The sequence below is a fragment of the Rhincodon typus genome, chromosome 2, assembly GCF_021869965.1.
Source record: "Rhincodon typus isolate 14 chromosome 2, sRhiTyp1.1, whole genome shotgun sequence".
NCBI lineage: Eukaryota > Metazoa > Chordata > Chondrichthyes > Orectolobiformes > Rhincodontidae > Rhincodon > Rhincodon typus.
In genome coordinates, this window is record NC_063333.1 from 107855701 (window position 1) to 107871132 (window position 15432).

Here is a 15432-nt window from a genome sequence, read left to right on the forward strand (position 1 = left end):
ACTAACCTCATCCCACCCCCTTGACCTGTCCGTCCTCCCTGGACTGACCTATCCCCTCCCTAACTCCCCACTTACACTCACCTTTACTGGCCCCAGCCCCGCCTCTTCGACCTGTTTGTTTCCTCTCCACCTATCCTCTCCTCTATCCATCTTCTATCCGCCTCCCACTCTCTCCCTATTTATTTCAGAACCCCCTTCCCCTCCCCCCTTTCTGATGAAGGGTCTAGGCCCGAAACGTCAGCCTCTCTGCTCCTATGACGCTGCTTGGCCTGCTGTGTTCATCCAGCCCTGCACCTTGTTGTCTCGGATTCGCCAGCATCTGCAGTTCCTACTATCTCTGAGTTGTTAATGGGGACTGTTAGTGACTAACAACAAGGTGGTGTGTAACGGCAAGCTATGTGATAACAAGGCCTGGTGTGTGGGGTAGGGGGCTGGGACATAGGAGAGGTCAGGCCCGGCCCTAAAATTATTGAACTTGATATTGAGTCTGGAGGGCTGTAGGGTCCCCAAGCGGAAAATGAGGTGTTGTTATTCCAGCTTATGTCAAGCTTCGGTGGAACACTGCAGCAAGCCAGGGACACAGATGTTGACCAGGGAACAGGGTGGTGCATTAAAGTGGCAGGCAACAGGTAGTTCAGGGTCCTTTTTGCAAGCAGAATGTAGATGTTCTGTGAAGTGTTCACCCAGTCTACATTTCGTTTCCCCAATGTACAGAAGACCACATTGTGAGCAGCGAATGCAGTAGACTAGATTCTGGGAAGTGCAGGTGAAGTGTTGCTTCACCTGGAAGGTATGTTTGGGCCCTTGGATACTGGGGAGGGAGGAGGTAAATGGGCAGGTGTTGCACCTTCTCTGGTTACAGGAGAAGGTGCTGTAGGGCTGTGGGGAGGTGTTGGGGTTGAAGTAAGTGTGGACCAGGGTCCCTGCAGAAGGCGGACAAGGGAGGCAAGGGGAATATGTGTCTGGTGGTGGCATCTCGCCTGAGGTGGCGGAAATGGCATCTGATGATCTTCTGGATATGGATGCTGGTGGGATAGTAGGTAAGGACAAAGGGAACCCTATTGCTGTTGCGGGAGGGAAGAGAAGGGGTGAGGGCGCAAGTGTGGGAAATGGGTCGGACCCGTTTGCGGGCCTCATCGACAATGGAAGTGAGGAATCCTCGGTTGAGGGAGAAGGTGGACATTTCGAAGGGTCCCTTGTCGAAGTTGGCCTCATCTGAAAATATACAATGGAGACACAGGAACAGAAAGAATGGGATGGAGTCTTTACAGGAAGCAGGGTGTGAGGATGTATAGTCAGTATGTACAGTATAGCTGTGGGAGTCAGTGGATTTATAGTGGATATTAGTGGCCAGTCTATCCCCAGAAATGGAAACAGAAATGTTGAGGAAAGGAAGGGAGGTGTCAGAGTTAGACCAGGTGGTGGAAACTGGAGGCAAATCAATGAACTTTTCCAATTCTGGACAAGAGAGGGATGCAGCACCGATGATATCATCGATGTATCTGAGAAAGAGTTGTGGGCGGGGGTCCGGAATAGGACTGCAACAAGGAATATTCCACGTACACCACAAACAGACAGGCATAACTAGGGCCTATGCGGGTACACACGGCCACCCCTCTTACCTGAAGAAAATGAGAGGAGTTAAAAGAGAAGTTGTTGAGGGTGAAGACGAGCGCGGCCAAGCTGAGGAGGGTGGTGGTGGGTGGGGATGGTTCAGGTCTTTGCTCCAGGAAGATGTGGAGAGCTCTACAACCCTCCTGGTGGGGAATGGACATGTAAAGGGATTGCACGCCCATGGTGAAGAGGTGGTGGCTGGAACCTGCAAACTGGAAGTTTTGAAACCAGTGTAAGGCATCAGAGCAAGGATTGGATCAGGGGAAAGAAGGCTGAGTCAAGGTAGGAAGAGAGGAGTTCTGAGGGGCAGGAGCAGGCTGAAACAATGAACTTTGCAGGCAGATCCATCGATTTCGCCTCCAGTCCTGCTGAGCTTTTCCAGCAAATTTGTTTTGGTTCCCGATTTACAGCATCTGCAGTTCTTTCGGTTTTTATTAGAGTACACAGAAAGCTGTTTCCCATTGGCAGAAAGGTCAACAACTGAACACAGCAGTTTAAGTGGCTGGGAAAAAAAAATATTAAATTGTGACTTAATATTTTTACATATCAAGTGTTTGGAATGTGTTGCTTGAGAGTACAGTGAAGGATAAACCGCAGCTTTCAAAAGGGAAATGTATGAAAAAGATATAAAATTACATGGCAATGGAATCAAGCAGAGGGAGCAAGAATAGCTAAAATTCTCTTAGAGAGAGGGAAACAAACAGAATGTTCTCCATCTGTGCTGTAATTATTCTTTATGTATCCAGTCCTGGAATGATAACTTATCCCCAAATTGTTTTTAACTGCAATTCCAAAGTCCTAACTAACAGATCTTTGACTCTCTCTTTTCCATATACCTTCCGAATCCATGCATTTATTGAACTGGTTTCTTACCTCCACCATTGATGCCTTTGTCTCCTATAAAACCTTCTTTTTCATCCCTATGTTGTCAGAATCTGTGCTAGACATTTTCACTTCAGCTGCAATTTCCTTCAAGTTAATCACTGGGTTGACTAAAGCCATTGTCTTTCGCCCCCATCATAAACTCAGTAATATGAGCAAAAATTCCATCCCATTCCTTAGACATCATCCGAGTTTAAATCCAACTGTTCATAATTTTAGCACTTTTTCTGATGTCAACCTTCATTTCTGATATATTTCCTCTTCCTATATATCTTTCCTATCACAAAGACAACTATTTCCACTTCCATAACAATACAAACAATTCCTCCACACACCTCTTCCATCATTGCAGCTCATTTACCACTTAAACCCTATACCATATCTTTCTCCCCTCCAAGTTTAAGCTTCAATATACTTTGCTAGCCAATCTTCCATGACCTCAAGTATAAAACTTTTAGGATTTAAATTTCTTCATGTTTTCAGCCCTTCTATCTCTAACATCCTCCAGTCCTACAACCCAATCCCTGAATTCTGATGTTTCAGGATTGTAATTATTTTATGGTTTGTGGTATAATTTCTATCTTCACTTCGAGTAGCGGTGCAACATCTCTAGTCTTAGGTTCGTGTCAGTCTATAATTGACCGCTTTGGATTTTATATAAGCTTTGACTCTTTTTGTGAATTCCACCTCCCTTTGATTAACGAATGGTGTCTATGTTTTCTGTTACTTAGTCCTTTCGTACTAGAATTCTCGCCATTAATCTCTTCTGCTCTCCAGCTCTACCTCCTTTAAGATCCCTCTTAATAAATCTACCTTTTGACTTAGTTTTTGGCCATCTCCACCACCACTTTTGGATTGCTGTCAAATATTTAGCTGAATGCTTCTGTGAAATGCCTTGACATGATTTTTAAAGGAAGTCTATGGCTGAAGTTCATTGTTATAAATTCAAATAATTTTAATAGACAGACAAGTCTTTGTTCCTTATTTTTAAAACTGCTGAGAGATTTAACTGGCAGCCAAGTTAGATAATCTCATGTGAATTGATATGTTAATGTTTTTAACAAGCAAACAAAACGACAGACCCATCCTCTAAACACTTCGATTACATCAACCAATTAGCATTCAAAACAGTAGACTAACTGTATCCATTGCTCCCGATGTGGCCTCCTCTACATCGGTGAGATCAAGCGCAGACTCGGGGACTGTTTCGTGGAGCATCTGTGCTCTGTACGTGATAATCAACACCACCTTCCAGTTGCTAACCATTTTAATTCCCTCTCCCATTCCCTTGATGACACGTCCATCCTGGGCCTCCTCCAGTGCCACAAATGACGCTACACGCAGACTGAAGGAGCAACACCTCATATTCCGCCTTGGTAGCCTACAGCACGACGGCCTGAACACATTTCTCACCAGATTTAAATTCTCCCCACCCCCCGGCCTCATTCCACATCCAAACCTCCCTTTCCTCCCTGCCTCGTTGACCTGACACAACCTGTCCATCTTCTTCCCCACCTATCTGCCCCACCCTTTCCACTGACCAATCCCCACTACCCTTACCTGCATCCACCTATCATCATCCCACCCACCTTTCCCCAGCCCCACCCGTCCTACCTCCCACCTCCTTGACCTGACACAACCTGTCCATCTTCTCTCCTACCTATCTACCCCACCCTTCCCACTGACCAATCCCCACCACCCCCCACCTGCATCCACCTATCATCATCATAACAACTTCCTCCAGCCCCACCCCTCCTCCCTCTATTTATTTCCCAGCTCTGAAGGGTCCCAACCGGAATCTCCTACTCCTTTGATGATGCCTGGCCTGCTGTGTTCCTCCAACTCCACACTATGTTCATTCTGACTCCAGCATCTGCAGTTCTTGCTATCTCTGAGTGACAAATTCAGAACAGAATTGGCCAAGTCTGAGAGTGGTGTAGTTGGGAAAAGGAAAGAGTCAAACAGTCAGGAACAAAGCAGAGAATGAGGTAGGACTGATAAATTAAACTAAAAACTTATTTCAATGCAAGAGGCCTGACAGGGAAGGTAGATGAACTGAGGGCATGGTTGGGAACGTAGGACTGGGATATCATCGTGATTACAGAAACATAGCTCAGGGATGGACAGGACTGTTCCAGAGTATAGATTCTATAGGAAGGTTAGAAAGGGGACGCAAAACAGGAGCGGGAATGGCATTTTTGATTAGGGATAACATTACAGCTGTACTTAGGGAGGATAGTCCTGGGAGCACATCCAGGGAAGTTATTTGGGTAGAACTGAGGAATAAGAAAGGTATGATCACCTTGTTCGGATTGTATTATAGACCCCCCAATAGTCAACAGGAAATTGAGAAGCAAATTTGTAAGGAGACCTCAGTTATGGGTAAGAATAATGAGGAGGCAGTGGTAGGGGATTTGAACTTTCCAAACATAGACTGGGACTGCCATTGTGTTAATGGCTTGAATGGAAAGGAATTTGTTAAGTGCGTACAAGAAAATTTTCTGATTCAATATATGGATGTAACTACTAGAGAAGGAGCAAATCCTGACCTACTCTTGGGAAAGAAGGCACAGCAGGTGAATAAAATCATGAGGGGCATAGATAGGATGAATAGCCAAGGTCTTTTCTCTAGTCCAAAACCAGAGGGCATAGGTTTAAGGTGAGAGGGGGAAGATTTAAAAGGGAACTAAAGAGCAACTTTTCAGGCAGAGGGTGTTGCATGTATGGAATGAGCTGCCAGACGAAGTAGTGGAGGCTGGTACAAATACAACGTTTGAAAGGCATCTTGATGGGTATCTGAATAGGAAGGATTTAGAGGGATATGCGCCAAATGGTGGCAAATGGGACTAGATTAATTTAAGATATCTGGTTGGCACAGACGAGTTGGACCTAAGGTTATGTTTCTATGCTATACAGCTCTGAGTGTTTCATAATGATGGGAATTGTTGATTCAAACTTCAGCATTTAGGGCAGATTATGTTTGAAGGTTTGGCACTGTCACAGGATGTGCATCACTCTAAGCTGTGCTTATATAAATTCCAAAGCAGTCAGTTATAGACTGATACGAGCCTAAGACTAGAGATGTTGCACAGCTACTTGAAGCAAAGATAGAAATTATACCACAAGCCATAAAATAATTACAATTCTGAAACATCAGATTCATTAAAACATTGCACATTTCAGTTGTGTGTCTGTAATGCAGAGTTAGAGCATTCTGTCCAAGGTTTTCACACTGATATGGAAGATCATTTTATCACTTTCTGCATAATTCCATTAAATATTCCATCTATTACCAGCATTACACTTTTCAAAATCTTTTCCTGTCATTAATTAAGTGAACTTGATATTTACCCCCATTTCAGGTCCACTTCTCTCAGGAATGATGTCATGTACATTTTTATAATATCCAAGCCCCACCATGGTAAAACGGACCACCACTCCCATATACAAGGCCAGAATTGGAATCAGGAGTGGCTCTGTGCATTCTAGATGACTGTGCAGCAAAATGGATACAAATACAATCTGGAAAGAAAGTGAAGATTAAGCTAAACACCAGCTTCTGACTTGCAAATAGTTAAGTGAATGTGAAGCACATGTTGATAAACACAATAAAGCAAAAATCATTTGGCCACCAACCTCCTGTAATACTGATTTTGTGAAGTGAACTATATTCCATAAACAGACTACATTTTACATAAACACCTTGGCGCGTTTTACATGGGTAGTGCTATATAAACGCGAGTTGTCAATATGATCACGATGATAATGGCAACAGAGGGCAATTTAAGAAGAGAGTATTATTGACAGTTTGAGGAAATGAAATGAGTTTCCACTTTCACCATATGGATTTGTACATCAGGTACAACACAGGTCAGCTTCCACCTTGCTAGCTCCTTTCATCCTCTCGAGATTTTCTGCTTTAAACCATCTTCATTTTTTTTTTCCTTTCTCTTTGTGTAATGAAGTGGAAAGAAGTAGAGTGATGCCCTGCACCTTGTTGTCTCGGATTCTCCAGCATCTGCAGTCCCTACTATCTCAGAGTGATGCACAGCTCTGTTCTGTGACTGTTAGGCAATATAGAGGACAACTACAAGTATGATTTGCAATGTTAGAAGGGTGAGCAATAAAGGACATATAATAAGAAGTGAATATTCACAAGAAGTGTTATAGATTTTTCAGAAGTTTGTAGAAGATACTCAGCAAAAATCAACTTGTAACAATACTTATATTTAATCTAAGTCAGCTGGATAAGAAGGTAGAAGCTCAATAAGTGTAAGTTTATGACAGAATTCAGAAATTACATTGTTGTAAAGAAAATTACCAATGGCTCAACCCAGCCGTCGGGAATAATTGTTGAGCATCATAAGAAAGAGATGTTGTAGTAAGATGATGTTAAGGTTGATATTCTGGAATGAAGAATCAAATTAACCTTCATCCAAATTAGCAGAAATGTCTCAAATTCCTACTACTTCACATTTTTATTAGAGGAGTGAAAGCTCTCACCACTTTCGATCACTTCTTAAGAATGAAAGAATGGTTCAATAATCCGTGAAATTGGTCTCTTACCTTCAGACATATAATTTTATACTATTTCAAAAGTTACAATCTTTCTGGTATGTTATTTGTACATCATTTTTTATGTCTCTTAGTCAGAAATTTTAAAACATTCAATTCAGACCTCAAAAAGGAGCCAAACTTTATATCTAGTGTTTGCTATGCAATGCAAGTTTTGAACTTTGAGCATAACTGTGCTATCATACAGCGTTTACCACATTATTCCATGAATCGCTGCAGATATCCTTAAAAACACACTCAAACAACAAGAATCTGTGGTTTATATCCAATAACTACTTGCTTCTTGGCATGTTTCACAGAATCTCATAAACTGACCATGATAGGCAGGAACTGAAGAATGTAGATTGGAGGCAGATGTTTGAGGGCAAATCAACCTTTGGTATGTGGGAGGCTTTCAAGTGTAGGTTGCTGGGAACTCAGGACCAGCACATTCCTGTAAGGATGAAGCATAAGCATGGCAAGTTGAGGGAACTTTGGATAATGAGAGATATTATGAGCCTAGTCAAAAAGAAAAAGGAAACATTTATCAAGGCTAGGAGGCTGGCCACACACAAAGCAAGGGTGGAATACAAGGTAAGTAGAAAGAAACTTAAGCAAGGAATCAGAGGGGCTAAAAGGGGTCATGAAAAGTCATTGGCCAACAGGATTAAGGAAAATCCCAAGGCTTTTTATACATAGAGAGCAAGAGGGTAGCCAGAGAGAGGGTTGGCCCACTCAGGGATAGGGAAGGGAATTTGTGTGTGGAGCCAGGGGAAATGGACGAGGTATTAAATCTGTACTTTGCGTCAATATTCACCATACAGAAGGACTTGGTGGATGATGAGTCTGGGGAAGGGTGTGCAGATAGATTGGGTCCTGTTGAGATCAAAAAGGAGGTGGGTACTGGGGGTCTTGAAAAACATTAAGGTAGACAAGTCCCCAGGGCCTGATGGGATATACCCCAGAATACTAAGGCAGGCATGGGAGGAAATTGCTGGGGCTTTGAGAGAAATCTTTGTATCCTCACTGGCTACAGGGGAGATCCCAGAGGATTGGAGAATAGCCAATGTTGTTCCTTTGTTTAAGAAGGGTGGTAAGGATAATCCAGCTAATTACAGGCCGGTGAGCCTTATGTGAGTGATAGGGAAATTATTGGAGAGGATTCTTCGAGACAGGATTTACTCCCACTTGGAAATAAATGGGCGTATTAGCGAGTGGCAACATGGTTTTGTGAAGGGGAAGTCGTGTCTCACTAACTTGGTTGAGTTTTTTGAGGAAGTGATGAAGATGATCAATGAAGGTACGGCAGTGGATGTTTATCTACATGGACTTCAGTAAGGCCTTTGACAAGGTCCCTCATGACAGACTGATACAGAAGGTAAAGTCGCATGGGGTCAGAGGTGAGCTTGCAAGATGGATAAAAAAATTGGCTTGGTCATAGAAGACAGAAGGTACCAGTGGAAGGGTGCGTTTCTGAATGAAGGGCTGTGACTAGTGGCGTTTCTCAGGGATCAATATTGGGACCTTTACTATTTGTAATATATATAAATGATTTGAAGAAAATGTAACTGGTTTGATTGGTAAGTTTGTCGATGACACAAAGATGAATTGTGGATAGCAATGAGGACTGTCAAAGGATACAGTAGGATATAGATCAGTTGGTGACTTGGGCAGAGAGGAGGAGTTGGGGTAATGCATTTTGGAAGGTCTAATCCAGATGGAAAATATACAGTAAATGGCAGAACCCTTGAGAGTACTTATAGGCAGAGGGATCTGGGGGTACAGATACACAGGTCACTGAAAATGGCAACGCAGGTGGGGAAGGTAGTCAGCAAAGCATACGGCATGCTTGCCTTCATTGGCCAGGGCATTGAGTTTAAAAACTGGCAGGTAATGTTGCAGCTTTATTGAACCTTAGTTAGTCCGCATTTGGAATATTGTGTACAATTCTGGTCACCACACTATCAGAAGGATGTGGTGGCTTTGGAGAGGGTACAGAAATGATTTACCAGGATGCTGCCTGGTAGTAGCATTAGCTATGTGGAGAGGTTGGATAAACTTCGTTGTTCCAGTGAGAACAACCCGAGGTTCAGTGGTGACCTGATAGAGGCCTACAAGATTACGAAGGGCATGGACAGAATGGACAGTCAGAAGCTTTTTCCCAGGGTGGAAGAGTCAGTTACCAGGGAGCATAGGTTTAACGTGTGAGGAGCAAGGTTTAAAGGTGAAGTACGAGACAGGTTGTTTTTTTTTTTTTATAAACACAGAGGGCGGTGGGTGGCTGGAACTCGCTGCCTGGGGAGGTAGTAGAAGCAGATACTATAGTGACTTTTAAAGGACGTCTTGACAAATACATGAATAGGATGGGAATAGAGGGATATGGTCTCCGGAATGGTAGGAGGTTTTAGTTGTGATGGGCAGCATGTCGGTGCAGGTTTGGAGGGTTGAAGGGCCTGTTCCTGTGCTGTAATTTTCTTTGTCCTTACATCTGCACTGGTTCTCCAACAAGCAATACAACATAATGCCGCAGGCCTGGCAGCATCAGAGGAGTAGGAAAGCTGACATTCCGGGTGAAGGGTCCAGACCCAAAACGTCAGCTTTCCTGCTGCTCTGATGCTGCCTGGCCTGCTGTGTTCATCCAGCTCCACACCTTGTTATCTCAGACTCCAGCATCGGCAGTTCCTACTATCTCTGACAACATAATGCCATTCTCCTGCCTTTTCTCCATACCCTTGCACATTGCTTTCACTCAAATAGTGATCTATAATGCCGTCTTGAATGCCTCAATGGATTCTCTCTCCGGCACAGTGGCTCAGTGGTTAGCACTGCTGCCTCACAGCATCAGGGACCCGAGTTCGATTCCACTCTCAGGTGACTGTCTGTGTGGAGTTTGCAACTTCTCCCCGTGTCTGCGTGGGTTTTCTCTGCGTGCACCAGTTTCCTCCCACAGTACAAAGTTGTGCAGGTTAAGTGGACTGGCCATGCTAAATTGCCCGTAGTGTTCAGGGATGTGTAGATTAGGTGGGTTATAAGGGGATGGGTCTGGGTGGGATGCTCGGAGGGTCGGTGTGGACTTGTTGAACCGAAGAGCCTGTTTCCACACTGTAGGGATTCTATTAATCAAACTTCTCGGCACTGGATTTCCAGACCTGAACCACTTATTGTGTGAGTAAGTTTTCTCTCACAGCACATTTGTTACATTTGCAAATCACGTCTTTGTGCACTCTCATTCTTGACCATTTTACAAGTTAGAACACAGTTTTCCTTGTTTGTCCTATCCGGATCTCTCATGATTTTGAAAACTTCTATCAGATCTCCCCTTAGACTTCTTCACTCCGAGGAGGCAGTCTCAACCTCTTCAAACTACCCTCTCTCAAATATACTCACATCCTTATTGTATGGAACCTAGAATTATACACAATGCTTCTGCTGAGGTCTAACAAGTGTCTTGTTCACCATAACCTCCTTGTTCTTGTACTCTATGCTCCTATTAATAAAATCCGGGATACAGTGTCCAAACTGACTGTTCCATGTTTCCAGAGTACAAAAGTACTACATGTAGAATTCAGCATGGATCACTGAGTTACACTGAATATGTATTTCAGTCACAATTTATAATTAATCTATGTTAAGATAGCCGTCCAGCAAAGCATAATTTAAATCTTTATGAATTGTTTTATTTTTTCCCACCAATCTCTAATGCACATATATCAAATAATTATGAAGGAATTCAAGGAAAGAATGCAAAATATAGAATGTTCTACCAGAATTGTTTAGATGCAGATCATGAGCTTTAAAATCTTTACACTTCCCCATTCTGCTCTCCCCAAGTCTTTGACAGTACAAATCATTGGCCTCTTACCTGAGCAATGACATCTGAAACTGAGGCACAGCCCACCAATAAACTGTATTTATGTTTCAGCAGAATGCCAGCATGGGTCCATGCCTAAAAAAGGAGTATTAAATAAAATTCATTCAGGTCACATTTCTACTGAAGATCAGTAACACAAAATGGGCTTCTAATTGTTGTATATGCAAATAGGTTATACATTCAAACTATAGCAGAACCAATTCCCATCGATGCCAATGGGAGAGCAGTATCCATTTATGTAAAACTGTTCGGCCCAGTGCAAAAGTCATTAAAACTCTTCTTTTTCATTTTATGGCTTTATGGTGGGAGAAAAAAAGCAAGACTTCCTTCATTTTTTTTCTGTATTGTTTTCCTCAGTTTTTTACTCACCTCCCTCAAATTGAGAAACAGTTCTGAATCCATTGTCAATGTAGCCAGTTGCCAGTAGCCAGTAAACATCACACAATCAGAAGGATCTTCAGCACAGCAAACGGCCCTTTGGTACATCGCATCTGCGCCAGTCAAATAGAACCACCTAACCAATCTAATCAAGGACTATTTCTAGCCAAGAACTCTCCCTCATTTTCCCTCCCCTGTTTGGCAGACACTGCAGAACAGACTGCACTATACTGGAAACTCCAGGAATAGAAAAATAGAGTTGAATGAGTTTCTATATATATCTAATTGTTCAGTTTGGCAAGTGAATGCAGGCGAGAACAGCACTGAGCTCTCCTGTCACACATCTCGCATTCAACACCAATATATTAGAAAAGACCAGGTGAGGTCCTGGCAAACATGCATAAAATCAGACTCTACAGAATGGTAGGGAAAGAAAGGTCTAGGAAAACAGAAAAATAAACAAAGTTAATCAGATCTTAGTTCAATCCTGTAAAAGTGTTACTTAAATCCTGTTAAACAAACTCCTGAGTCTCAGTATAATGGATGAAATCATTATCTTTCTGAAACTGTATAAGGTTTGTATGAAATCTGTATTCTGTAATGATCAAGGCCATTGATCATAAACACAATGTAAGAATCTCTCAAATCCTGAACCTGTCAGCACAAGCAAAAATTCAAAGTTATACAAAATTTCTTCACATGCTTTCACGCGAGTCACTCTGATAAGTGCAGATTTAGATGTACCAGAACAGAAAACAGAATAACATTTTCCCATGTCTGCATGAACAAAAGTTTTACTTGCATTTGCAATATGTATTTCCAACCAATGGGAATCTTTTACCGTTTGCTTTGTAAATAATTCCACGGCTCCATCACAGAACTGTTCATATATCTAGATTTAATCCATTGAAGTTATATTAAAATGATTTGTCTGTAATAATTGTACACACATTCTAATGAGTGGTCATAATGAGATAATAACTTCTTACCATTGTCAAGTAAGTCCAATTTGTCAATGTACTGTTAAAATACAGTAGTCATTTCAAATTTCAAGAAAAGTCCTCTTGCAAAGCACAATTTTTCTTTCCCAGGGCATTCTCAATGATGCTTAAGAAGATCTAGTAATATCCCCAGGTGTATTCCCTTGCACCTGTACTCCGAGTGTTCTGGAACTAATAGGGTACAATGCATTCTGTCCATCTCTGGACAAGTATGCCCAGTCAATGCTCTTGTCTCTGAAATGTATTTTAGTATAACTGAGGAAGACTGCAGTATAAACGAAGAGCACTGAATCAAGTTTGTAGCATTTATATCACAGAAATATTTGCAGGAGTTAATAAATAGGTGACGTTGAGTGACTTGCACTTTCCACATGGGATCAGGGAATATCCTAAGCAGCAAACAGAGACAGAAGTTTTATTGGAGTAGTGCAATGTACTCTTATTTCTAAGTTGTGCCATGTGGTTTCAGTGGAGTTGGGAAGTTGTGTGTGCAGGAGAGGAGGCATTTTGCTCTTTTATTTTACATATGACAGCATCTAATCAGAAGAATTAGTTGGCAGGGTTTCACACAGATGCAGTGCCCTTGCTCTCTAGCTGAAAGGTTGGGGGCAAGTCCATCTACTTTCAGTTGGCTCACCCGCAGCCAGTTAACAACAAGTGGCCGTGGCACTTCTGTACCCATCTGAGAGGAAGTCTTGATTCAGAAAGCCTGTCTATATTGTCCTTTCATCTTTGGTTTTCCAGTTCACTATTTACAACATTCCCAATTTACATGTCATCTGCCAATTTACTGACTAAATCGCATACATTTGTGACTAGAACCTTAACGTACACTATAAACAGCAAGGGACCCAGCACCGAACCCTTGGTAAACCACTGGACACAGGTTTCCAGTCACAAAAATACCCTGTAAAAACCAAAAGAACTGCAGATGCTGTAAATCAGGCTCAAAAACAGAACTTGCTAGCAAAGCTCAGCAGGTCTGGCAGCATCTGTCAGGAAAAAAAAATCAGTTAACGTTTCAAGTCTGGTGAGCTCTGAGGAAGGGTCACCAGACCCAAAACATTAATTCTGATTATTTTTGTGAAGAAAACATCCTGGATGGGGTGCAGAGGAGATCCACCAGGCGGTTGCCTGGGATGAGGCATATTAGTCAAAAGATCAATAATGAGGGGATTCAGCCTGTGCACATGTCAATAAAGGGTGACTTGGTGATGGAATACCAGCCTCCACGGAGTTATTTCAGTGGCAGTGAGAGAAAATAGTATGTGGCTGAAGAACATTCGCTTGTAATAGTCAAGTTTGAGATGGGGTAAGCATTTCTGGCATTATGCCTTTATTTGGGAAGCTTGACTCGTTCTAACATGCCATCGAAGAGTGGCCCAGTATGTGGAAAGAATGTTACTTTTTTCCCCAGGCAAATGACATTGGGACAGATGAAGAGCAATGACTAATCCTTCTGACTGCTTGCAAACCCACAGCATTTTCAATTATTAGGGCTTAACTTTCCCAGAGGCACCAGACACTAAAACCTTCCAAGAGTTAACAGATTTGGTTAAAAAATATTACAACCCTGAATCGCCTCTAATTCTGAGATATTATCCACTTTGTTCAGCTGATCGAGAACCAGGTGAAGCCCTTTCAGGATTTTTGACAAGGTTAAGACAACTGGCAGAGGGATGTGATTTTAGGTTAACCTTGAATGAGATGCTGAGAGACAATTTGGTATGTAGGATTAATGACGTAATAATACAAAAGCACCTACTAGCTGAAGCACAATTGGACTTCAAAAAGGCACTACAACTGGCTCTCTCATTAGAAAATGCGGCAAGTGGAGCATGGGAACAACAGGGCATCCCAATGCCAGTGAAACCTTCACCTGTCCGAATGAGCTTGGGGAACACCACTTGAGTGTAGGCAATTGCAGAGCCTCACGCAGGGCATAACCTGAGCAGAGGGATCCTAGGCAAGTCCACAGCAAAACCCCACAACAAAGCTGAGCTTCTGTCAAATGGCTAAAATGTTCTTTAGGATCTGAGCCGGCAAGGCATTGTAGTTGCTACCGGTTTGTGAACTTAAGACAACAAAAGAGTTCTACCAGGAGTGAACTGAGTAAGAGAACTTGTAGGCCAGTGTCCAGGAAAGTGCAAACCCTGGAAAGCTTGCCTATGTTTCGGGTGGAACAATTAAATTGCTTAGCGACATCCAACTCAGAACCAATTAAAATTAATGTTTGGTGAATTGGTCATCCGGTTCTCATGGAGGTTAACACCAGCGCAGCTGTATCAGCGGTTGCAGAATCTGTCTTTAACTAGATTCGGTCTGGACTCCAAACCTTGCACAACACCTCAGCCAGACTGAGAATGTAAACAGAGCACCCGTTACAGATTAAGGGTACGACTTCAGTTCGGTCTCTGGGTCGGTTTACGGAATAGACAGCACTGGTTGTACCAACTGTAAAGCCTGACAGTTTGGGTCACCTTTGTGGGGATTTTAAGCAAATGGTAAACTGCTTCTTGCAGCTGGATAAAAATCCGATCCCTCACATAACAGGACATTACGCAAAACCGACGGGAGGAGGGGCTGCTGTCCTTCAAGACTGGGCAGCACGGCGGCTCAGTGGTTAGCACTGCTGCCTCACAGCACCAGGGACCCGGGTTCAATTCCATCCTTGGGCAACTGTCTGAGGAGTTTGCACATTCTCCCTGTGTCAGCGTGGGTTTCCTCCAGGCGCTCCAGTTTCCTCCCACAGTTCAAAGATGTGCAGGCTAGGTGGACTGGCTATGCTAAATTGCCCATAGTGTTCAGGGATGTTTAGATTAGGTGGATTATAGGGGAATGGTCTGCGTGGGATGCTCTGAGGGCCGGTGTGGACTTGTTGGGCCGAAGGGCCTGTTTCCACACTGTAGAGATTCTATGATATATGATCCTATGAAGCTGGACATGAGCCACACCTATCTGCAATTGTGAACAGATGACAGGTCCCAGAAGTATGCCACAATTAATACCCGTAAAGGTTTATACTAATATACAAGTCTGCTATTTGGGGTATCCTGTGCCCTTTTCCAGCGGATGATGGAGAACAATTTACAAGGGCTAGCCCAGGTTGCCATTTCTCCAGATAATATGCTA

The 15432-nt window shown here is 42.9% G+C and overlaps 1 protein-coding gene across 1 annotated transcript in view; it reads right to left on the reverse strand.

Annotated features, from left to right (window-relative positions):
* The window catches only part of LOC109924700 (progressive ankylosis protein-like), a 113075-nt gene that overhangs the window by 65071 nt on the left and 32572 nt on the right, over positions 1-15432 (reverse strand). Inside the window, exons 4-5 of the mRNA XM_048608733.1 lie at positions 10913-10996; positions 5848-6018 (exon numbers count right to left, since the gene is read on the reverse strand). Of these exons, the coding sequence (XP_048464690.1) occupies positions 5848-6018; positions 10913-10996 (255 nt within the window). The remainder of the gene's footprint in view (positions 1-5847; positions 6019-10912; positions 10997-15432) is intronic.